This window comes from Antrostomus carolinensis, unplaced genomic scaffold (genome assembly GCF_000700745.2).
Source record: "Antrostomus carolinensis isolate BGI_N321 unplaced genomic scaffold, ASM70074v2 scaffold1864, whole genome shotgun sequence".
NCBI lineage: Eukaryota > Metazoa > Chordata > Aves > Caprimulgiformes > Caprimulgidae > Antrostomus > Antrostomus carolinensis.
This window is the reverse complement of record NW_010308470.1, coordinates 14,910-40,586: the sequence shown is the minus strand read 5'-3', so window position 1 is coordinate 40,586 and position 25,677 is coordinate 14,910. Positions and strand designations below refer to the sequence as shown.

The 25,677-nt window shown below is 35.5% G+C and overlaps 1 protein-coding gene across 1 annotated transcript in view; it reads left to right on the top strand.

Annotated features, from left to right (window-relative positions):
* Positions 1–25,677, top strand: part of LOC104523237 (leucine-rich repeat and calponin homology domain-containing protein 1) — a gene marked incomplete at its 5' end in the record, with an annotated part of 44,033 nt that overhangs the window by 17,006 nt on the left and 1,350 nt on the right. Inside the window, 3 exons of the mRNA XM_029084434.1 lie at positions 1,389–1,498; positions 7,024–7,161; positions 8,886–8,963. Coding sequence (XP_028940267.1) covers positions 1,389–1,498; positions 7,024–7,161; positions 8,886–8,963 — 326 coding nt within the window. The remainder of the gene's footprint in view (positions 1–1,388; positions 1,499–7,023; positions 7,162–8,885; positions 8,964–25,677) is intronic.

The following is a 25,677-nucleotide window of genomic DNA, read 5'->3' as shown; positions in this document are numbered from 1 at the left end:
TTAATTAAACAATCTGCTTACAGTTAGGTGAAATTCCTCATGACTAGACTTGTCTGAGATTTCAAAGTATTTCTCGTACTGATTTGGGGACTTCATTAAACAGTTTACTTCTGGTCAGAATGTAGATGAAATTTCCTTCTACCGGGAGTTAATTTTTTTTATTTTGTTAGATATTTTGAGGACTGATTTTTAAAATTCAGCTTATTACCCAAATCACAACTTAAATAAAATGACTGATGTGCAACAGTTTTTAATGGAACATCAAAATTACTATGGTTACACCCATGTGTACCTTTCTTACAGTGAAGAGTAATTAATCATTTTTCACTCCTCTAATGGGTGCTATTGGCAATTCATACACTTCCAATTTTCTGATGTGCCTTTTTAGGAAAAAAAGGGTTCTCTTCTCTCCTGTTACTTATGGACCCAAAAAATTGTCCTCTCTTTCTTAAATGGCCTTAAATTAACAAAATTGAGACTGAGCAGTAGCTGTATATAAAAATGGAGGTTTCTAGGCTTTGTGCTTTCCACCCCATTAATTGATACTTTGGGTTTCATGTTGCGTTCAGGAGAGAGGCAGGAAAATAATAATTCAAATCACTTCTTTCTTTTAAGCAATATAATTTTCCATAATAATAAAGTTGGCCTATAATTTGAGTGGCAAACAGGTGACAGTTGCATTTTGAGTGTTCATCTTCTTGCTCTTTTTTTTCCATTCAAAACATTTTTAATAAAAAGGAAGTGTACAGGTGCATATACACAAAGATTTCTTGTCATTATTTCAAGGATCTCTGTCTAGGCAAAGTGATACAGCTGACAGAACTAGGATTGGTGGGAGGGTGTACTGCAACGAGTTTGTGCAATGCTGTGTTTGCAAGATGACTTTTTAATGTAGGCAGACTTACTGAATGGCAGGTAGGTGGGGTTTGTTTTTTTTTTAGTATGGCCTTATGTAGTAAGCAGTTTGTCCTGTGTAGGAAGATGCTTGTCACAGCTTGTTACACAATTCAGCATCTTGTAGCAGAGGATTCTACTTTAAAGACTAAGAAGTGTTTCCTGCCATGTTAGATACACAGTTTTGTACAGACCAGAATCTCTGAGGGACAGTGACAGTGCTTAATCATCTGATGGAACTTGCTTGTGGAGATAAGGTTATGGTTGAAAAATTATCCACTCCATTGATGGTGCATGATGCTGTTCAGAGCAATAGCCAAAAAATTTCACTTTATGATTGTAATCCAAGATAATATTTTTCTGTACTCCTGAGGATAGAGAAATGTTCTAACAGATTTTGCTGGAGGCAGTGCCAAAGGATTTTGCTTAATTTAAAAATTAATAAATCAAGATGTTTATTTTAAAACTAAAATATGTCTTTTTTAAAATCATAGTTTTCTTAAGACCACAAAGAAATTTGGAATCAATAGACCCACAATTTACAATTCGAAGGAAAATGGAGCAGATGAGAGAAGAGAGAGAGCTTGTGGAACAGCTACGTGAGGTATGTGTTGGTAGAATTAATTTGTGCTACTGGAATGTATTTTATAATTTTTCTTTGGGAAAGTTGTCTAACTAGGAGAATGTTAAAAATATTAAATGAGGCAATATTACTTCTGCAAATCACATTGATGAGACTATTCCTGCAGTGCTTTATCATGGTTAGATGTGGGTGCTTCAGGAAAGGTTTTGTGAAAATGGGAAATAACAATGGGAGGTAACTGGGTGATGTACAGTTAAACAGCATACCTTGCACTGGTGGAATTAATTTAATTTCATCAGAAAGGTTGAAGTTGTCACTTAAGAGGTAGAGAGGTCTAGAAACTATTTCCTCAATCAGAAAGGTTGAAGTTGTCACTTAAGAGGTCTAGAAACTATTTCCTTGCAGCTGGAGAAGTCTTCAGTCTAGCAAGTAAAAAGCATAATGACATCGATTAGTTAAGCTGAAGTTAGAAACTTTTTTTTTTAAAGCAGATAACTAGTGCTCAAAACAACTTACTTAGAAATGAAATTAATATTTCACTTAATATTTCATCACTTGAAGATCTGAATATACAAGATAGTTTCCTGATATATTGTCTTGAGTATAGAAGCTAGAGGCTGATTCAAAAACTGCTGCATGTGGTTGCATAGGGTCTGTGTTACACAGCTAATACTTCAGTAGCACTGTTTGTATGACATCTGTTTGTGTCAAAAAAAAAAAAAAAGTCAGCCTTTTCTGCAAGGAATGTTGTGAGCCTGAACCTGTCAGGGTTTTCAGTTATGTCATGTTGCCAACAGAAGAGATGGTATTGTTATACTCCTAAACACGGTGCAAATCCTGAAAGTGTGGTACGTGACTTTGATATAGCAACTGAAGTACAAGGTTATTTGTTCTCATGTCATTGTCTTCATGGAATTAATTCCAAAATTATTCATTTATTTTAAATAATGTCTTGTATTGTTTATTTTTAAATCAAGAGCGTTAACTTTTTTCCTCTTTTTACCAAATAGTGTTTAAAAGGCTGGTTGTATAATGTAGAACTATGAAGACTTTTAGATCTTCATTTTCTTACCTCAGGTCCTCAAATGCTTTAAGTCTGGATTAATTAATTAAGGCTAATCTTACTTTGTCTTGCTGAATTTTCTAGCAACGATCTTGCTGAAGATTCAGCATAGTTAATTGGAGATAGTATATTACGAATTTTAAAGTTGGATTGTGCCAAAAGGACAAGATGCAGGAATTAAATGAGACAGACTTATTGGTAATGGAGAAGAAAATGGAAGTAGCAGAAATAAACTGCAGTAGGATGCAGTTCTTCTGGGCATAGTCTGGACAGCAGCATCAATGCAGCTTTTTACATTTCTTTTAAGAGTTACCACAAGTATGTAACAAGTCCCCAAGTAATTGTTCCTAAAAATAATGTCCTCAAGGTTCCTGCCTTGTGCATTAGCTCAGCTAATTCTCACAGTGAAAAGTAGAACAAGGTTGTTCACCGTATCAGGCATGGTCATGGAGACTTGATAAGGATCTCTCTACACTGTATTAGTATTAGGTATTAACAGTAATAGTGGTTGAATGTGTTACTGACCTTCAGCTCCATGCACTGTCCTTCTTTGCCCGCACCCTGAAGCACTGTGTCCTGAAACGAAAGTTCTGTTGTCTCTTGTGAGAAGTTTGATTACAAGTCAAGGAGTGGTGACAGAAGCTAGAAGATGGGCCCTGTTTGGAACCACATAGTGAGATTTTTTGAATTAATGAAGTTTACTTTGGTGTACTGGGTCCTTTAGTGAGAGAAGCAACCTCCAGACCATCTTATTATGTACTGTACAAGAAAATAGCCCAGAACATGCAAGTCATTGAGTTCATATTACTGAATAAACATATCCATTAGTATATATATTAGTTATATATATTTTGCTTTTGAATTGTTTCATGGTATGTTAGAATTTAGTGAGACTCCACAGAACCTGTAGCCGTAACCAAGTTGGGCACTAAACAAAAAGGAACAACTGTTACAGTACTCGGGTTCCTTATTTAGGAATCTAAATACACAGTTACCTTTAGCTCAACTGCTTCACCTGAGCTGTGTATTGTGAGAACTTTGGTGTTTCTTCTGTACATTCCCCACTTTTCTTTAGAATGGTGTGTTTTTACAGAAATTGTTCCATTTCATAAAAATTTTTCTTCAGACATACTTATTTTTATTCCATTTGAGCCATTTGATTTTGTATACATCCACAGTCACTTCAGACAGTTGTCATTTCAAGAGTGATTCTCCACTTAATTTTGAGCAATAGAGTCTAGCAAGAAATACTGGTGGATTTTTGCCACTCAAAGTATAAACTTTCAATAGTTTTGAAGTGCTAAGTGGAACAAATTGCTGCTGTAGTATGGGTGATTTTGAAAAACAGAACAGTTCTTCAATGGTGACAAAATTGAAAGAGAATTGATCCGCTTCTTAAGGTCTTCAATTTTAATTTTTAATTTAATTTTTAATTTAATTTTTAATTTTAATTTAATTAAATCTAGTCTCAAACCATGAACTAGTATTGAAATAGTGTTGTAAGTGCACTGTGCTCATAAAAAAAAGGCATCCTGATCTATACTGAGTAGTCTCCCAACATGCAAATCAGTTTTTTGAGAGAAGGAATTTTTAATAATCAACTTTTATAAACCTATTTGTAACAGATTTAGAAAAAAGTCTCAAAGTATATTCTTTATGTATAACTTTCTGTACATATCTCACATACTAAAATGTTTTCTAATGTATTAATTAATCCAAGGTGAAAGCAAAACATATTACTACACGTGATGCACTCTCTTATTTGACACTAGAGACCATACATGTGAGTACTTTAGTGTGTCTAGTGAAAGAAAAACTGGGAAAATATGACTTCAGTGGAGGCTACTTCATGGTGAATGCACCCAAACAAAGGATGTATGAGCAAGAAGCTAAGAGCTGGATTTATTTCACTTGAAGAAAAGACTGCTGAGAGTATCATATGAGTGTCCTCAGCTGCCTGAAGGGTAGTAATAGAGAAGATAAAGCCAGGCTTTTCAAAGATGCACAGTGAAAGAATGAGGGGCAGTGGCACAAATTACAGAGAAAAAAAATTCAAGTAGTGATAAGGAGAAAATTGTTTGCAATAAGTTTGATGAAACACTGAAAAAGGTTGCCTGGAGGTGTTGTGGAATCTCCTTTCTTGCAGATATCCAGAACTTAGCTAACCAAGGCTCTGATCTCATTTCAAATTTGTTAGACCAGGTGACTTTCAGAAATCCCTTCCAATTTACACTCTCCTTTGATTCTAAAGAGAATAATCTAGTCTCATCTGAAACACCCAGCACACATTGAGGTAATGTATTAGTAGACAATAATGATATTAAGGAGGTTCAACTAGGAATAAGAAATACCTATTTTAAGGTAATAGAAGTAATTATCTCTGAGAGTTAATCTGAGAGTTGTCTCTAAGTATAATGTTGGAATGTCTTCAAGACTGGAGCACAATTTAGGAAACTCATCATATGTGACAATATTATTGTAGGGTTTTTTCCCTGGATAGTTCTCAAATAGAATCATAGAATCATTTTGGTTGGAAAAGACCTTCAGATCATCAGGTCCAACTGTAAACATAGCACTGCCAAGGCCACCACTGAACCATGTCCCAAAGCACCACGTCTACATGTCTTCTAAATACCTCCAGGGACAGTGACTCAACCACTTTCCTGGGCAGCCTGTTCCAATGCTTGACAACCTTTTTGGTGAAGAAATTTTTCCTAATATCCAATCTAAACCTCTCCTGGCACAACTTGAGGCCATTTCCTCTTGTCATATCTCTTGTTACTTGGGAGAAGCTGGGTATACTACCAGCTCACGTTCAGCCGGCTGTCAGCCAATACCTCCAGGTCCTTTTCTGCCAGGCAGCTTTCCAGTCACTCTTCCCCAAGCCTGTAGTGTTGCATGGGGTTGTTGTGCCTGGACCTGGCACTTGGCCTCGTTGAATCTCATACAATTGGCCTCAGCCCATTGATCCAGCCTTTCCAGATCCCTCTATAGAGCCTTCCTACCCTCAAGCAGATCAACACTCCTGCTCAGATTGGTGTCATCTGCAAACTCACTGAGGGTGTACTCTATCCTGTCATTGATAAAGATATTAAACAGTACTGGCCCCAAAACTGAGCCTGGGGAACACCACTTATGACCAGCTGCCAACTGGGTTTAACTCTGTTCACTGCAAGTCTTTGGGCCTGGCCATCCTACCAGTTTTCCATCCAGTGAAGAGTACACCCGTCCAAGCCATGAGCAGCCAGTTTCTGCAGGAGAATGCTGTGGGAAACAGCATCAAAGGCTTTACTAAAGTCTAGGTAGACAATATCCACAGTCTTTCCCTCATCTACTAAACAGGTAATCTTGTCATAGAAGGAGATCAGATAAGTCAGGCAGGACCTGCCTTTTACCTGGGCCTGATCACCTGGTTGTCCTGCACATGTCACATGATGGCACTCAAGATGATCTGCTCCATAACCTTTCCTGGCACTGACATCAGACTGACAGGACTGTAGTTCCCCAGATTCTCCTTCTGACCCTTTTAGATGGGTGTCACATTTGCTAACCTCCAGTCCACTGGTTCCTCCCCAGTTAGCCAGGACTGCTGATAAATAAAGTAGCTTGGTGAGCACCTCTGCCAACTCCCACAGTGCCCTTCGGTGGATCCCAACCAGCCCCATAGACTTGTGTGTGTCTAAGTGCTGTACCAGGTCAAGAGCAGCTGCTCTTACTATTACAGACTGAGGCAAAGGTGGCATTAAGGACCTCAGCCTTTCCCTCATTCGTTGTCACTGTGTTTCCCCCCGCATCCAGTAAAGGATGGAGATTCCCTTGACCCTGCTTTTTTTGCTAATGTATTTATAGAAACAGTGTTTGTTGTCTTTTACAGCATATTTTAAAAGTCTCTTATTTTACAATATCAGATTCTTTTCAATGAGATTTCAGTTTTACTTAATAAGTATCCCAAAATTCTCTTTTATATCTGAATGTTTTGCCTTACCTTACCTGTCTTTCTGATCATTCTAATGCTTCCTAAGTAATTTTTAGGCTCCTAGGAAAAAGATTGCCTTTTACAGTGATTAACACAGTGTGGTTCTGATGCAGAGTGCCAGTGATAAAGAAAATATGCAATGCATAAGTAGAAGACTTGAGGAATGGTGAAAGGAAGGAGCCACATGTAGTACAGTCACATGGCTAATTGCATACATATGTGCTTTTATAGGTATATATAAAAATAAATGCATATTATGACAACAGCTTTTGAAGTGTTGAGTTCTTTTAAAGAAGTTTACATAACTCAGTGACCAACATAGGTTAGAGGAGGTTGGGTTTCAGTTTTTAAAGAATTAGTTATATAAAGGTAGTGTGTTTCTTGGTAAACCAAAGCTGTAAAACTGGCTATGTGTCCACAGCATGGGAGAAGATGAGGATATATATTCCCTTTTTTTCCCCTTCATCCATTTCTATACTAAAGTGTGTATGTGTTCTTTATTTGCAGAACATTGAAACAAGGCTAAAGATTTGTTTACCTGAAGACTTGGGGTCTGCTTTAATGGACGGTGTAGTTCTCTGCCACTTAGTAAATCACGTTCGTCCTCGGTCTGTAGGAAGTATTCATGTACCTTCACCAGCAGTAGTAAGTTGAATGTTTCTTGGTACACTGGAGTGTTTAAAAAATTACTGTTTAATTGCCAAGTGATACCTGGTTACATAAGACAGGTTGCTGTTCAACAAATGTTCTTTGTTAGGAGCAACATTTATATTATTACAAATTCAAATATTCATTAATTTTTATATATTTTATATGTATAATGTCTGTGTGTATATGTGTGTGTCTGTGTGTATATATAATATGTACACACACACACATATATAAGGGAATAAAATTATCCTGCCTCTCTGATCTAGCAACAGATCACATTTTTTCCATAATGAACTTTTTGTTCAGTACACTATGAAATTCTGTGATTACAAGTTTTTGTTATAGGAACCCTTTTTAAATTAAAATTAGCGCCTTGTTCATTGATTGAAGAAATATGAGGTTACCTTTAACAGTGTCTGGCTTAGAGAGGTCATGTAATTTACAGCACTTAGCATATTCTTCCTATTGGGTAAAATGTAGAAATTATTCCTTTTACCTGCAGACAGAATGGAATAGAAACATGCACTGTAGTGGCTTAATATTTGCTTGCCAAACCTAAGGTCCTGAAGATTTCAGGACATAAAATCTTTGTAATCTGTATGTGCATTTCTTGAAACTTATTTTTCTTAGTATTTTCTCTGTTTATTGATGTCTTTCTCTTGGCCAGATCTTTTTTTCGGATTTCTGATACCAGTCTGTCTCTGAAGAAGTTTTGTATGTTTTTAGACTATCTGCCTTTTTTTTTCCTAGTGGAGTTTTTTACTGTTGCTTGGTTTTAAATTACTGCTATCTTTGTTAAAAATACGATATTGCCAAAATATACAAACTTGAATTTCTGGAGTTTTGTTGCTGTTTTGTTGGTTTTGGTTTTGTTTTGTATGTTCATTTGTTTGGGTTTTTTAAGTCTCGTGGTGTTTTCTATAAAAAAAAGCAAAGATTTAAAATCCATTTTCATTTTGTTTCAACTTTATATTTATGATGTTATCTTGCTTGAAATAGCCTTCAAATTACTTTAGGCTAGAAAATAAATTCTTTAAAGTTCCTGCTACAAGACTGAATTCTTGGTTTAATTGGATATACAGGAGTTACCATTGTTTCACATCTTGCATTGAAAAAGTAAAATAGTGAGTTTGGGTGTTTTTTTGTTTTTGTAACATTATATTCCTATAACTATTGGGTGAATAGTCCTGACTGAGACAAATTATGGGAAGTATTTGAAATTCTACAGTAACAGGAAATTTCTTCTTCAGAAACATTAGAATTGTGTATAGTTACTATACATTTGTGAGTACATAAAATGTTTAAATAGTAAGATCCTGTTAATTAGTTAAGTTTATTCCCCATGATGTATGTTGAAATCCTTCATCAGTTTGATTGCTGTCCAGAAAATCAATGTTGTCTGGAACAAATCATCATTAAGAGGCATGTTTTAAAACCTCATAAGGTGGATGTGAACAAGTAGAGATCTAAATGTGCTGGTGACTTTGATAACTAAGTAAAAGCATATGGCATCCACAATTTAGGTACTCAGATCATATTTGTAGGCGTGATGTTTTTAGCGTGGTAGAAAAAAAAGCTGGGCAGAATTTTATGCATTGTTTTCAGGAGAAATATGGAAAAGGTGTATCAGTACAAGAATAATGCAATAGGTGAATTTATTGACTGAATGAATGTTATTGACTTCTTTTGCCATAAACTATTTTTTCTTGTTTTTACAGCCTAAACTTAGCATGGCCAAATGCAGGAGAAATGTGGAAAACTTTCTAGATGCATGTAGAAAACTGGGGATACCAGAGGTAATTTAATTAACTGTCATTTCTAGATGATCAAAATGCAAAACTTACTTTAAAGCTGAAGGATAACTTTATGAACTACAGTTTTTTTAGCTATAAAGACGTATAATTTAAAAAAATATTTAAATAATGTAATTTAATACTACTTTAGTGCATTTAGATGGCTCATGTCATAGCACTTAAGAATTGCAAATTTTGTCTTAAATTAGTTGTTCATTATTATCCTAAATATGTCCTTGTCTTTGCCATGGAAAATAAAAAAGGAATACGGTAATTAGGTAATATGTAATTAGTCAAAAGTTTCCTGTTTTTTTTTTTTTTATACAAAACTGCATTTTTACCTAGTGCTTTTAGAATATGGGCTTCATTGGTTTTAATTATTGATTTTTCTTTTTTTTGCAATATTAAGTACTCTATAGTATGCATTGTAAAAGCGACTTACAACATTCATCTGTTGTGCTGAAACACTTCTGCAGTGATGTGAAGGAAACCATTGTGTGTTAAGTCTGGAATGTGTGTATGAGTAAGGTTGTACTGGTATGTAGATGCATTTCAGAAGTTGGAAGTAGTGAAATTGCAGTCCTTAGAGTTTTCTGTTTTTCATTTAAGAGTGACAGTATTAATAATGTAATTTATTCTCATATTAATAGGCAAAATATCTTTTTAACTAATGTAATGAATTCTGGAGTTCCATTGGGAATATTTCAAAAACTCTTATGGTCTAGAAGTACCTGTTAAGAGAAAGTTAATTTCAAATACATGACCCTCAAAAGAAGGTAAAAGTGTTATACAAGGCCTTTTTAATCTGAAAACAAGAAAATTGCATGATATATTTTCCCTGTGTTGTTGCCTACATATGACAATGTAATTAAGACTGAGTTATTTTTAGTATGTGTTTCAAGAATGCTGAAACAAAAGGATATTTTGTGTGTATCTCCCTCGCTCCCCTCTCAGGGAGCAGGTGGTAATGCAAAGATTTCACACTAGGAAAGAATTCCAGTTTGAGTTCCTTATATTTTATCTATATTTTATCACTTGATTTGGAGGACACCAAAAGTAACAGTTAATTTTTGTTATTTGTAGGAATTTTGAGGGGGAGACTTTTACAACTCCAGTGAATGGTTCATCATAAATGTAATGTGAGAATTTAGTGTTACGGAACGGGCTTCTAAGCTGTAATGATCGATTTAGTTTTCTTGTAATTATGTAATTTATTATGTTGAAATGATTTCATATTAAAGGAAAAATTTCACTTCAGAGAAGATCAAAATCTCAGTGCTATGGGCTTGTAGACATGGAGTGTTTCTAAAGCTACCCTAAAATTCATTGTCTTCTGATGCATCATAAATTATTCAGTGAATTAAAATACAAGTCAGGTTTTTCTGAGTGTAGCCTGTTGGGAAAGAAAAGGCCAAGAACTGTTTTCATTGTTGTCAAGAGATCTTTCAGAAATGGAAATAACCCAGAAAAAATTACAAAGATCCTTGCAGTGCCATATTACCATATTACAGATGGGTAAGCTAAGCCTTTACTCAGAGGTTTGTTGGGGTTTTATTTTTTTTTTATTTTGGATTTCTATAAGTAATCTTTCTGGAAAAATACCTTTTTATTTTCTATGAACAGACATTTTTAAATGGATTTTATTAAATTATATTTGTTGCAGAGTTGCATAGAGCATTAAACACAAGGCCAGATTTTATCAATCTGATTTATAAAATAACCATCCTTTTGAATCTAAATACGCATTTACTTCTCTTGAGAGGAAAAACTGATTCACTTAAACATTAAATGAACAGATTGCAACTGTGAATTTACAATAGATTTTTTTATTAGCTGTTGGTAATTTACAAATGTATATATTTACTATATATTGTGAAAATCCATCATGTTGCGGAGTTGGTGGTAAATGATATAATTTTGCTGCATGCTGGAGGGACGTGTATTGGAAATACAAAGTTGTATGAGAGCAAGTATGACAGTTTTTAAAGAACTACAGATGGTGTGTTTAATGCTGCTTTGGGTTGGTGAGTTTTACATTGCCTAACTACCACTGGGAAAACCAGTTAAAGGAATGCAGTGACTTATTTCCTTTTTTTTAAAACAAGCATCTTATGGGAAAGTTGTAAGTTCCACTTATGGATATCTTAATACCCATAGGTATTTCTGTAACAATTGTGTCCATATTTAGTTCTTGAGAATTAACTTGAAATTCTGCTGCTTGGAGTTTTTTTTAAGGATTTAAAATTTTCACTAGTTCCTGGTACTATTTTTTTTTTTTAGTTGTTTACAGAATGGAATAGAGTACATGCTATTTCCTGACCTCCACAGGTTTTAAATAATATCCTGTCAAATCATGTAAGACGAAAACAAGAAAATAGCTAAGTAATTACTGTGTTGTGCTGATGTGCAGGGTCTCTTACTTCTGTGACTTTCAGCATTCAATTCTTGGGTCAAAATTGCTTTCCCCAGAATGATCCTGGGAAACTTCATCCAAATGTAGAAAATGCAGTTGGTATCCATATCCAAATATGTCATAATAAGCATCAGGAATTGGTGTCTTTACCAAAGAATTGCAAATACATAATTCAGGAACATGAGCATCTCTTTATAATGACCTGATATGTAGATGATTCTGGAGTCGTGTGCCAGCTGGCGTCAGGAAGCCTTTACCTGCCAGATGAGAATTGCAGTACAATAGGTGCCATGTTCTATTAATGGCCATATGATGCTCCTGATCGTATGCAGAATGGATGTTTTCAGTGTATGATTCTGACCCTTAAATAAGAAACTGAATAGCAAGGCTCTTAGTGCACCGGGAGGCTATCAAAGCTGTGAGGATCGTCAGACCAGCAACTTGTGTCTGGTTTTGCCACTGACTTTTCCTGTAGAGCCTTTTTTTATTCCAGGATATCAGAGATCTTTGTAAACTATAATTTTCTGGAACAAAACAAAATTTTTATTTCATGTGAGAAAGTGATGGTGGCAGGTAAGCATTTGAAAGCCCGAAGATTCAAAAAACATCTTTGCTGTGCCCCTCAGGAGATATACAACAGAAAAGGTACAATCTTTGTCATTCAGAAAACTACAAAAGAAGACTTTATCTTACACTGTTAACTAGAAACTCTTAAGTTGCCTGATCTCCTCTGTAATAGGTATAGAATGACAAACACTCCTAATTTTTGGCTGATACAGATTGAATAAGCAGGTGGCAGTAGATGTGTGGTAAGCAGAAATGCCTGTCCCACTACATTATTCAGGTTGAAATGCAGTACTTTGATGATGCCATTAGCTGGAGTAGACTGTTAATGTTGTATGAAGCTACTAATGACACCACCTATGATACTTGTCCCCCTATATCACACCCACCTTCCCACACTTTCTGGGTTTAAAAGATAAAGCTTTTTTTAAAAATTTATTTTTCTTTGTGTTTAAGTGTGGCCTCTGAAGTGTCAAATGTACCAGTTCTAATGCAGTTTTACTCTTCTTAGTGACATCTCTTCCCAGAGGTGTTAAGAATGATCAGGAGAGTCTGATTTATTATCACAAGTTATGGAAGTATTTTGGTTTCAACTGCTCTTTCATAAAACCAGTAACAATATATGTAAATAAAGACAAAAATATTCATATAATTTTCTTCAACTTGTCAGTTACCACATTAGAATCAGTATTCATACTAGTAGAAAAGAAGTAAGTAATTCCATTTCAACCTGCAAATCAATAACTTAAGCTTTAGCTTTCATTCTTGGTAGTTGTTATTTTGGGTAATCCATATTACACAGCATTTTTTTTCCTATGCACTTTCAGTAATGTTAACAAATATTGCTGTCAAATGGAAAAAAAATAACTGATTTGTGGTGGGATGAATGATACTTCATCATAAGTGAGATTTAGGCCAAAACAAAGCTGTAAATGCAATGTGTTATTTGAAAGGCAAAAGTTACAAGTTTTGGTCTGCATTTCTTCTAGTTCTCAATTATGAACAAATATGGCCTATTAGAAGTAGGACCTTCGAAGCATTTTGTCAAAAAAGAAATTGAACAAAGTAATTTCAACGGTTGTGAGCCAAAATGCAGAAGTTCTCTTTTTATAAAGACACAAATTAGTTTTTATGATCTGCAACTTACACTAGTATCTTAAACAGTTTAGATACTTGAGCATCTTTTGACCCTTTATGGAGCCTTTTAAGCTCAGAGAAATTAGGAAGAGTTATTTTTAAAAAGGAAGACTTTCCCCAAATACACAGATACACCTTGTCAATCTTGATATAGCTTGAAAGAAAGGTAGACTTAAGTTATCATGATTAATACTGGAATGGTAATTCCTGTTGATAGAAGGTAGTGATAAAATGAAATCTTTCACAGCCAGTTGTTACAGGAGGTTTATTGAGCTTCTGTGTTCCAGCACGTCAGTAGCGGTGCAGCAGGTTTTAGTGGGACAAGTTATTTCTTGGGTGGGAAGGAGAGACTTCTTCCATACCTAGAATTTTCAGTCAGCTACTTGGTGTACATATACTGAACGTAAAAGAGTGATAACAAGAAATGGCTTTTTTGATCTCAAATCATCATATTAAGATTCAGATTACAGCAGGCTTAGCTGTGCCCCTTCCTGTGACTTGCAAGTCCTGCAAACGGGAGCTGTTACTACATCTCATCCCCTCCTCTGCAGACTAACTCCACTGTGATGCAACATCAGCCAGAATTATTCTAAAATTCTAAGATTTGCGTTAGTGTAGGAATTGCTAATTGAGTAAAACAAACAGGGGAAAAAAAGGAGGTTTTTGTGTGCTAAACCTGGCAGAACAAAGTAAAAGAAGCATCGAAGCAGAGTGTGTCAAGTGCGTTATCTTCTATCCATCTATTAGTTGTTCAACTGGTAATAGTGTTTCTCAGTTTAATGCAAGGTATATTTTCATTGCCATTTACACTTGTTTTCTGATCAATTCACATAATCAGTTACTTCTCCATAGTTTCATCGTGAGACATCCATGAAGTTGCAGTAAGTTTTACCAGGTATGACTCCTTTCTACGCCCTTTTGTTCTGTGCTTGGCAATGTACACTACTTGGCCTACAGTATGGAGTTAAGTGGTTCAGTGTGCTGTTGATTAGAGCACTGAAAGCATCATTCTGAGGTTCATTTCATTTATGTTTTGAGCATAGTGCACATGCACTACAGACTTCATTTCTTTAATGCACTTTTGCAAGCTTACTCTTAACTTTTTTTACGGGAGTCAAACTTTGAGGAGGTTGGTTTGGAAATGCTCTCTGTTTTCATAGTCACTGCAGGAGCATGTAGATGAGGGTGGTCTGTGCACACAACCAGCTGATTATGCTTTTGTCATTCCACCTCCATCTTACTGTGTTTATTCTGTGTGCATGTTTTTGGCAGCTGTACAATTTAATCATGTAGCTTCATAGTCATAACTAGTCAGTCCATGAATTTAATGCTTAAGTATAAGTATCTTTTTAGTTCTTACTAGTAAGAATTTCAGTCTCCTAAATGAAAAGAGCAGTGCTTACAATGGATGCATGGGTGGTTGATTGGTTATCTTTGAGACTTTGGGTTGGGGTTGTGTACTTTTTCACTATTTCATTATGTCATGTTTTAGTTTGGTATTTTCATTTCACAGCTTCTGTAAAATTCTGGTAACTTAAGTGGAAATATGTCCACCATTACTGAAAAGCTATATTTTTTTATATTTAAAAAAAACCCTAGAGTTATATTACAGAAGTTTAAAATACATACAATAAACACATTTTATTTAATAAGGTGTGAATGTAACCCCAAATTACCCATTATCACAGAACACAAAATATAAGCAAAAATGATCAGACATTCCCCAGATTTCACTGAATAGCACTAAAGCACAGCAAGGCAGTTCCCATAGGAAGTTTCTTCTGCATGTGTTGGCTGTTTTTGTACACTTTAGCTTCTCCTGTGTACTGCTTAGTATGTTAATTTCTGATGAGCAAGTTCTTCAGTCTCTGTAAAAAATCAACCTATTTACCAGCTCTTATTCTCTAACTCTGAAATTGCTTCGTTCCCTCTTTGACTGCAGTAGGGACTGTTGGGGGCAGGGGGAGCAGTTTGGACAAAAATTATTAAAAACTCCTTGTTTTAAAGTTCTGCGAAATTTTGTATATACATTTAAGTTCAATGTATCTTAGATACTTATTTTGGGGATATATTTGCAACAAGTAGGTATTAAAGCTTCTATGCGATTTAAAAATTAATCCAGCATTTGCTCGGTTTATTGGTGTTTTGGATAAAAGTACAATATATGACGTAGTTGATGGTCATGAGTGAGTGGTTTGTTTGCCCTTAAACTAGTTTCTCTGGTAAGCAGCTTGTGGGTGTGGATGTTCTTGAATGTAGTACTAGTCCTATCCCATTTTTAAACAAGATCAGCATGCTTTGTTCTGTCTGTGAGTTTTCACCCGTTAGAAAAAGCCAAATACAATTGCACTGTAGTTTATTATTGCACTGTAATTTTGAGTTGAAAAAATTAAGAAAAAGGACTGTAAAAATGACAATGTTGTTGGTAGACAGGTTGGTTCCCCCCCCGGTATCTGCTGGCCTAAGTAACAAAAATAATATTTTGTAGCTTTTAACTCCTGTGAAAGCTAGAACCAGGCATGGTAAGCAAAAAAGAAAAAGGGAAAAAAAAGGTGTAACTTTTTTCTTTGTGTATGACTGATAGTTCTTATTTCCAGTTTCACTAGTCACTTTTCAGGATAGAAGGGCTTTTAAATTATTTTGAAGTTTAATTTATTGCCAACTAGACCTTGAAACTTTGCACTAACAGAAAACAGACATCTGAACTTTCAAGTCTTCATTTATTGGGTGCATTGTCAGTTCATTAAGCAAGTGAAACTGAAAAGCTACTAAAGAAACATAGTGTTCCTCTGTAGGAGAGGATCTCTTTTTTACTTCCTATAGTTTTATTCTGTAAATATTCACCATCTTTGCTGAGAGTAAGGCCTGATTTTCAATGTAAAATGGTATATCTTAGATTGCATTTTGAAAGTACTAGTTGTTGCTTGCTTTGATTTTAATGTTAAATATTGTGTATGCATATTGATACTATTATTACATATTACAGTTCATTTTGTAAAGCCAGTCTAGAGTAAGCTGCTACATGAAGTCATTGATACTTTCCAAAAAAGTATGGGAATCTAACGTGCTAATGACTTTTAAAATGCTGCCTAAGGAATTTAGTGTCAAATTTTTCAGTTTAGAAACTTGATTAAAATTAAGTATAGTTAGTTCTACCTTGACTTTTTCAGTTTCCATCCCAGGGTATCATTTAAGATGATATTTGAATACCAAGTTTTAGCTTGTATATTATGTTTAGAGAATCTTGCATATTTCTAACAATTTCTTTACATGCTTTTTCTTGAGACTTCATATTGATGCTGCTTGTGCTTTTAACAGCTTTCTAACCCACTGTTTGCTATTATGTAAGTAAGATTTTACATCTGGTTCCGTTTAAGAATTTGAATAAGGCCCAGATGGACAAAGGTGTGCAGATCTCATTGGAATGAGTGGATCACAGGCACCTCCTTACCCTTGTGAATCTGGATGTAATTTTGGAAGGATTTGAAGGACTGAGCTCTTCTGCCTCAACATTCTGATATTATACGATAGCTTGAGTATTTAGAGGAACTAAAAGAAAGCTGGGGTGTCTAGTGACTAAGGCAATACTATGAAGAAACTATTCCTACATGTTAATGCTAGAATATTGTGATAGTTTATTTATCAATATTTTTCTATTTTTGTATTTTTAATTTTATGCACTGTTTTTTTCTGTTCTAATGGCTGCCCTTCGGGATAGGCTGACCTCTGCTCTCCGTATGACATCCTGCAGTCGGATATTCGTCACATTCGAAAGACTGTTGACTCTCTGCTCGCCCTCGGGGAGAAAACCCCACAATCAACTTCTACCTTTCGCTCCTGGGATCTAATAGGCTTTTGTCTTTTCCACATACTTTTTATAGTCTTGATGTATATAACTTATCACTGGAATGTGCTAACAGCATAACCTGTTCGCATGTGCACACAAACTTTCTGCTTTCTCTCTGACAAATTACAGGTACTTAATTTCCTTCCTTTGTCTTACAAACTTCTCCCTTTCCCTCACTTTCCTTCCTTGTAATATCTTTATTAATCTCTTGAAATATGGGAGAGAGGGAGTAGCATCTTGAAGACAAGTCCCAGCTCTTCTCCCCCCTCCAGCTCTAGTTTAAGAACTTATGTACCTCTTTATTTATAGTTTGTTTTCTTTTATGTTGCCTAGACTAGACACTAAATATGTTAAAGCAGGAAAGCTACTTTTACCCACTTTTGGGTATAGGCTAGATGTGTGTCATAAACTAAACAGAACTGAGCCTCTTACTTTTTGTGAAAATCCAAGAATGCTGCAAATACTGGAGCAACTGGGGTGGCATCTCAACAGATAATAGTATTTTCTGAGTTGTTGCCAATTATCTCAACACAGATTGTGTTAAGAGCCCTTAGAGAACTATCTTTCAAATTACTGATATTTTTTAATCCTTTAGATTAACAAGAGTAGTGTAACTTTAAAGATTGTTGGTCATCTCTACTGTTCTGATTAGATTCCCTACTGGAGTAGTTATGTTTTCTTGCTTAGATTTTGTTTTCCTCCAGATTCCATAGAAAATAATATTTTTCTTCTGTAGCACAAAGCAGCATGAACTGCTTTTAAACACTTGCTATGTTACACCCCAAAGATGACTGTAAATTAGTAGTGGTTATGAGCAACCCATAGTACACCAGGGACTATGGGTTCAGGATGTTTCAGGATGAAGACCGTGGAGTGCAGTGTGACACAATAAGGTAGTCTGAGAATAAGCTTGTTAGATTCCTGTATGTGCCATTCTTATGTGTGATGTCAAGCAAGTCATGTCACTATCTTGTCTCTGTTTCATCACCTGTGAAATGCAGGTACTGTTTGTTTGTTTGTGTAACAAGTGTAACAAAGACAATGTAGATAGGAAAATAGATCATCTAGGAAGACTCTAGATTTTCCATCCTATAAGGTTTTATAGAAAGGTCAGACAAACTTTAGCCAGGAGGCATTTTGGTGTCTTTGAACTCTGCCTATGGTTAGAGTGCTGGACTGATGACCTTCATTTCCCTTCCAGTTCTATGCTCTCTTCATCTATTGTAAAAGGCTGATAAGACAAATGTTTTTCTTTTACGCCTTATCAACGTGAAATATATAAATGAAAATTGATTGAAAAATAGAAAAGCTTCAATACAAACCTATATTGATATTGCAATATTGACCTAGATGCTGTTGACTAAATTTTTAATTCAGTCTCAGGCTAGCTAACCAAAGGACCTCAGTTTCATGGCTGTGAAATAAATACATTCATTTCTCACTGCCTAAAAAAATTACCTGTAGACTTTTAGAGTATAACTAGCATAAAAACTTGTATGTTACTGATTATTCTGGCCATATGGTTATGAGTTAGTGCTATACTATAAATATCCCCATTCCATATATACTTGTAAAAATTTATTAAAAAAACTTCTAAATGCAGTTCTATTCCTGGTTTCTATGGCTTAAATATATACACACACATATATATTAAAAAAAGGATTATATGTATAATTAGATATGTATTTAAAGATGGAAAAATTAGTTTCAGATGATGCATAAATCAAATTTTTTTAAAGGATTCCATTGCATGCATACAACAACTTTGTTGTAAGGAGTGTCTTCTGTGACCAGGCATGAGTTCAGTGAGTGCTTATAGGTTCTTTATACTTGAGGAAAAGGTACTGGTTATTTGGGTGCATAGCTATAGACTTGTGCCCTCATCCTGCACAGGCCTGTCTCTACACTGTGTACCTAGTTTCGGTGATTCCAACTCCATACGCTTACTCAGAGTCAGACATTTAAGCTTCTACTTTCAGCAGATCTTTGTCTTGATTTTGGTTGTCTTGATTTAACAATGTTGCTTTTCTAGTGAGGCTGAGACACTGGCATAAAGCTTGAATCAGTTTAGGATCTATTAATTGTATGATTCTTTAATCCAGTGTTGGTATTTGAGACAAAAGTGATGTCTTCTCTAGGGCTGGGTTTTACTCCTGCTCCCATAAGTGGTAAACAGGTCTCCTGGTTAATTCTTTGTTTTGTGCACACCTTCTTTACTACCAATCTACATGTATATTTTAATATTTTTTGAAATTAGAAAATCAGATGGTGAAAGTTGTTGCTCCCATCCTGTAGTACACATCTGTCTCATTGTCTAATACCGTGTCTGATTATCCACTGTATCAAATAGCTTTGGGAGGGAGGCAAGAGAAGCAGTAGATCAGTGTGTTTTCCATTTCCAGTGTGCAGAAATGGAAGTTCATGTCTTCAGTGGTTTTGAGTGTTTTATCAGACTAGACACTGGGTTAGAAACTGAACTACTGTTGTGCCAACGTAGACCAACTGAACATATCCCAGTCATGGTGACACATAACTCTCAAATTTGTCCAAAGTTTTAAATTTACATATGCTTACTATGCAAACAGTTGTCTTTTAGTTATTTAGAGTACATTTCCTTGCTATTCTCAACTGTGATAATATACAGTAATTAAAGTGTAACATTACAAGCACTTTCTTGTAGTTACGGAGTTGAAGCCATCTTGAACCAGCCTGTGAAAGAGGAGCCTTACTACCATACATGAAGCTTACCTGGTTTTGTATTTTTTTTGGGTTGCTAGCAATAACACTTCAAAATATACATAAATCCTAGAGGGAAAGGAATAGTAAAATATACCCTTACATTTGTCTTGTAAATATACTAATTTTTTCTCAAAATTTATTTCAAACATAATGCAAATGTGAAAAATACCTGTTTGCCCATCCCTGAAGCCAGTAATTCTCCCACTAAATGGGGAGGTGGAAACTAAAACATATATGTAGCTCATTAATTTACTCTAATGGGCTCTGTGCTAAATTCAGAGTCCTCTTTCTGTGCTGCTGTTCCTGTGACATGGGAAACCAACAGTTTAACTGACTAATGGTTCTTGAGGACATCCCAATATTGAGACATTCAGTTATATAGAGTTGGTACATAATGCTAACAGTTGCATGATTAAGTTGATGAGCTTGGGTTTAAAAGCAATGTATGCTGTAGTTCACCCACAGATTCATTAATAATATGAATTATATTTGCTCCTCCATTTGTTTCCCCATTCCGTTTTTCCCGTTGCAGTGGTCATCAGAGATTTTCAAACTGTGGTTTCTTCATAAATTGGTCTATTCCAATCTGTACTGTGGAGGTCCTGTCATCCCTACTGCAGTAAAGTAATAAATACAAATTGTAATGAATTCATTTAATATGCATGCAAGTAAAATATGTTTGCGCTGGATTACAAGGGACATTTTGATGTGAGGATTTGGCTTTCTCCTTGTCCAGAAAACAGATAAATATTTCCAAATGCAGAGTAATACAGTGTAGTAGTCCTTCAAATGCCTTTTTCTTCAAATGTGTATTAAGAAGATTTTACAACTGAAAGCTGTATGTGGATCCCATTGTGTTCCTGACAGGTCTTCTGAAAGGCTCCACTTACTGTGAATGGGGATTGAATTAGACCTGAGCAAATACTCACTCCAGTTTTCTACTCTATAGACATTAATAAGTTTCCAAATTATTGCCACGTCATTATTTTTCATGAAAAGAAAGGTACTTGGCATTTTATTCCTATTACAAAAGAATGAAAACAGTCATATATGCAGGTTTAGAAAAAAATGGTAGAGCAGATTTTAGGGACCATTTACCATTTTCTTTATTTCTAGCATATAAGCTGCATTATGCAGAAAGAGCAGTATAAAAATACTTTAAGGAAATGACCCATTCTACTTTGATACAAAAAGCTCTCATTCCTTCACTTTATCTCTTGGAATTTAATGTATAAGGTTATGGTATAACTGATATTTCAAGTGTAAGTATACATTTTCTCTTTACTGTTCAATGTGTGTCTGTCTTCATGAAGTTGTCTGTTCCTTCCAGTTTCAGGTCACTGTTTTCTATAGCACGTTAGAATGAAACTGAGAGATGTTTTGGTGAAATACATGGTCTACTTCAAAAATTTTATGTCTCAAGGCCAGAATCTGTAAAGGGGTCCAAAGCCCACCATCTGCAAATACAGTTTTGTAAATATTTGCAATGTATTATGTATTCAGAAGATGCACATATTTAGATATCTAACTGGCTATAACTCCAAATACAGAATTGCAGCTGCAGTATTGAAGTACTGGGTTGTTTGGGGTTTTTTTTTTTGCTTTGTCAAATCTGGTCATAAATGTGTACTTCACAAAACATACTAATCTTTCATTTGTAAATTAAAAGAAAAAAATTATGAAATATACTTATAGCCTGAATTACTGTGCTTTTTGATCTTCTGCTCTTTTCTTTTGCACTTCAGATGGTAACCAGGGCATTTGGGCACATGTAGACATGACTACACTACATAGTAGTGGATAAGCAAAATATATATAAAAGACATAATTTCAAATTATGCTAAATATATGAAAAAGTAAATATTTGCTATAGTTTTTTCAGCTCTTTAAAAAGAAAACTTGGCCCTGACCTAACAAAATGTCAAGGTTTTATATATTTGACATGTTTGCTCTAAATATAAAGTCTTGATGTTTCTTTTAGTGACTTTCCATTTCCAAATAGTTGGCTCTAAAAAGTAAATGATGGGCATTACATGGTCTTATTTTTTTAATTTGTACTTGGAGTAGCTACACATTTCAGTATTTCATTATTTTCTGAATCCCCCCACCTCTTAGGTCTTAAATCTCATATTCTACAAATACAAGGAAGAAAGAGAAAGGCTCTTGCCAAATTGTAGAATTCCTTTTCTCTTATTTTTGCTAATAAATGTAGTTGGCCCCTGATGTCATGATGTGGTCCTTTTGCTACTTGCCCATGTGATGTAAGGGCAACAATTACTTTTTGGTAATGAATTACTGTATTTGAATTGTCGAGCTGTTTGCCCTGACATAAACCAATTCAAAGAGTTCTCTTTGAAGGCACCTGATGTCCACGAACACAGATGGGTATGTGTAGTGTGTCACGTATCCTTGTGGGATTAGTGTCCTTGCGTGTTCCTGTTGTCTTTTACACCAGCTAAACCAGGGTATTCTGTTCCAGGATTAGAAGCTTGCTCTGGCAAGCACATGCACGTGTGTATGTTTGTGGGACGCTTCTTGTACTGTCTTTTTGTGTTGCTTTGTGACTCAGCCTCCTGGCTGCTGCCTCCTTTTTGTGCACTCCCCCCTCCCACCTCCCCATCAAAAGTAGTTTGTTCTTTTGCTTCACGATGAGGTTGAAAACTTCTTTGTCCATCCAGAATGACTATACATCTGTAGAAAGTGGGTTGCTTGCAACAAGTAATTAAGTTCCTCTATGTTCTTAGTGAGAAAAATTACATTAAAAATGTAGATCTTCATTTTTGTAGTCGATACAGAAGAGAGTGATTCATGCTGCTGTCAGTGGACTGCCAGCCCTTCCCTCCACAATTGTTTTTAATGATTTTTAGACTGGTCTTGAGAATTAGTAGCCAGTTCTTCTGTCTGCCTTTCTGGGTTTTGTTCAGATATGGTTTCAATAGGAGTATTTTTAGAGTGGTGATTCATACGGCTGTATTGAAGTGTTATGGGTTTGGTGTTCATGTAAAAGGGACAGAAATCATATCCAAAGGTGGGGAGAAGTGGGTGAGGTTGAGTCTTCCCAGAGTCATGGATGAGTTCTTCTGACTAGGCATGTTGTCTCAAAATGCCAGGATTTAAGAAAAGTTTTAAATTTTCATGGTTTGCACCTTCACAGCTCTGCTGTCAGTGGTTTCCAGATAGCAGTTGTAGTGGGTTAGAGAGTGAGGCAGAGAAAATGGAAAATGGAAAACAAATTGTGCTGCAGGGACAGCAGCTGAATGTAAGGAGTGAGACACTTTTAATTGTGGCCCAAGGTCACTGCTGTTATGCAGAAAGCTGAGGTGATTGTCAGTGTGCTCTGGATTCCATCCTTAGCAGGATTTGATTTTTCTTAGTCTGAAAAGAGTTAAATACATTACTCTAAAGCTAAGTGATTTTAAAAGTATGTGAGGCTGGGTTGATGAAAGCCATTTCCAAAGCTTTAAGATAGCGATTAGGGTTTAGACTAGAGAATTGATTCATGACAATTAAGATGAAGTCTGTCATTTTCAGGAGATGGCAGAGGCATAGGTTTCATTGTCAGTTTTGGAAAGTTAATCATAGCCACGTTTTATTGCAGATTTATAAAATATTAGCCAAGTTCCACCTTCTGCTTAAAAAGAGGAGGCTGTCAATTTTATATGTTTCAAGAACTAATAAAGAATGATGTATAATACAAAAATTAATATGCTGTGAAAAGTCTCACTCCTAAAACACAGCTGTACAGTCCTATTTTTTTATAGACCTCCTTAATAGCTTTCCTTATTTGACAGCTTAAATACAGCAAGAAGAGAGGTGTTGTTTTTTACAAACTGTATACTATGCTGTATTTAAAATAATTAGATAATGCATTGTCTTTAAAAGGAGAAAAATTATATTGGATCAGAGTTCTATATGAAATGGGGCACACACTCCTTTGTTCTTTTAGTGAAAATGTGCTTATAAACAATTGCAAAATTCCTAGTGAGAAAGCATGACAGAATAGTTGTCTGAGTGCTATAAGGTGCCACAAAAATGGTAAGTTTAGAATTTAAGTTTTTCTAAAGGAAACATCTTTAACAGTGTCTTTTTCAACAAATTTGGCTTCAATAGAAAAATAGAGTATCCTCAAGCCTAAATATCTAGCAAGGTAGGTTGTTTTAGGGCTGGGTTTTTTGATTCAATCCCTACCTTCAGCCTGGTAACACTAATCACTTAGTGTTCGGATATTTGATTCAACAGGCGTTACTATTTAATGCCTTTTGTCCAGACTAAGGAAACATTGGCATGTTGTGGGCCACTCAAACATGCTGTGAAACAAGACCCTGCTCTGCAAGGGCACTGGAGAGAAGTAGAAGGAAGTGGAGAGAATAACATTTCATTTCAGATGTCTGATTTGCATTCCTAAGAAATAAGATGAATATAATTTTTTTGAAAATTATCAGAATCAGAGTACTGTGGATTTTTATATGGACCTTCCCCCAAGATACTAGATTGGCAAATTATTTTTAGTAAAATCATACATTTGAAGTAGAAATGTTTTGAGGTTTTCTTTTCCTTTTATTTGATATCGTTATCTCTGCCTTCTTTTGTAGCTACCCCAGTACTAGTCAGGTATCAGTTTAGGAGTTTGCATCCTAAAATAGGTTTATATATTTCTCTGGAAAAGAGACTTTTTTTTCAGAGGAATAAAAGTTGAGGAGAACTTTCTCTGCCAGCTTGAAGGTTGATATCTCAGTCAGAATGAACAAGAATGAACTGCAAAACCCAATGTCTACACTTCAATGATCAGTTTAGGGTATGTTTGGAATGGAAATCTGGGTGATGAAGTGGAATGGCTTTAAGATGGGGGTGTTCCTCTGTGCTGAGCGGGCAAATAGGTCCAGCAGAGAGGGGACAGCAGCAGGCAGGAATGGGAGGCAGTTGCTGCAGCTGTTCAATGTTCAGAATCAGAATCCACAAAATCAATGGAAGTGGAAACCTGGCATTAGCAGATCACCAGAACGTTGCAGCATCTTCCCTGTGGAGAAATGTTTGTTTCTCTACTGCAGACTGGCTCAGCCAAACACCTTGAAAATTATCTGTTTGAAATTGTTTCCTGGGTGTGTGTACACAGAAGGAATTGACAGTATTTGTTTGGTGTTCTGGGCTATAACCATGAACCTTAAAAAAAAAAAAAAATATATATATATATTAGAAATTAAGTTATAAAAAACCCACAAGACTTTTAAACATAAAATAATAAAAGATATTAAGTAGTAAATTTAAAATGTCAGCCTAAAATACACCAGTATCAGATGCCGTAACTATGAATAAAGTTTGGCTCTCGCTTTCTAGGGTCAGTAGTTAATAGGTAAGTTTTGCAGTTTTTCTCTCATTGAGGCTGGAGTGGGGTGTGAGGAACTTCACAGCACAATTAAGCAAGCTAAGTGTTGGTTGTGCATAAGAGAAATGCTCCGAAAGTCATAAACCCCAGACGAAGCAGAGCAGCTGTGTAATACTGGTAGCATTCTGGTGGAGCTGTGGCCTACTGGAGATCTCCTGGGCAACAGTGGAAGCAGATGAAAGCAATTAAACATAGGGTGCATAGCATGGTAAAAACTTTATTAATTGTTCTTGTATGTACCAGTTCCTGTTCCATCATCCTGAATATTTATTTGTAAGTGTTCATAAGGGTCAGGGAAGGGACTAGAGCTGAACAAAATGTGTCATGAGAAGAGGTTGAAGAGATTACTGATGTTTAAGTTGGAGATATAATCAGTGGGAATATGAGGACATGTGACAAAGGACCATGGATTGCATGAAGTTAGACACCCTTAGTTGACATTACAGAAGCAAGAATATTCAATGGAAGACAGGCAATTAATTAAAATATAATCTCAACTGCATCAGTAGTTTTAGAAGCTATAAGTTTATCAAACAGCTAAGAGGTTCAATACTGAGAATATCAAAACAACCCTCTTCCTAAAAAATCAGTGTCCTGTGTCTGCTGATGGTCAGGTATGGGTGCTTAGGGAAAG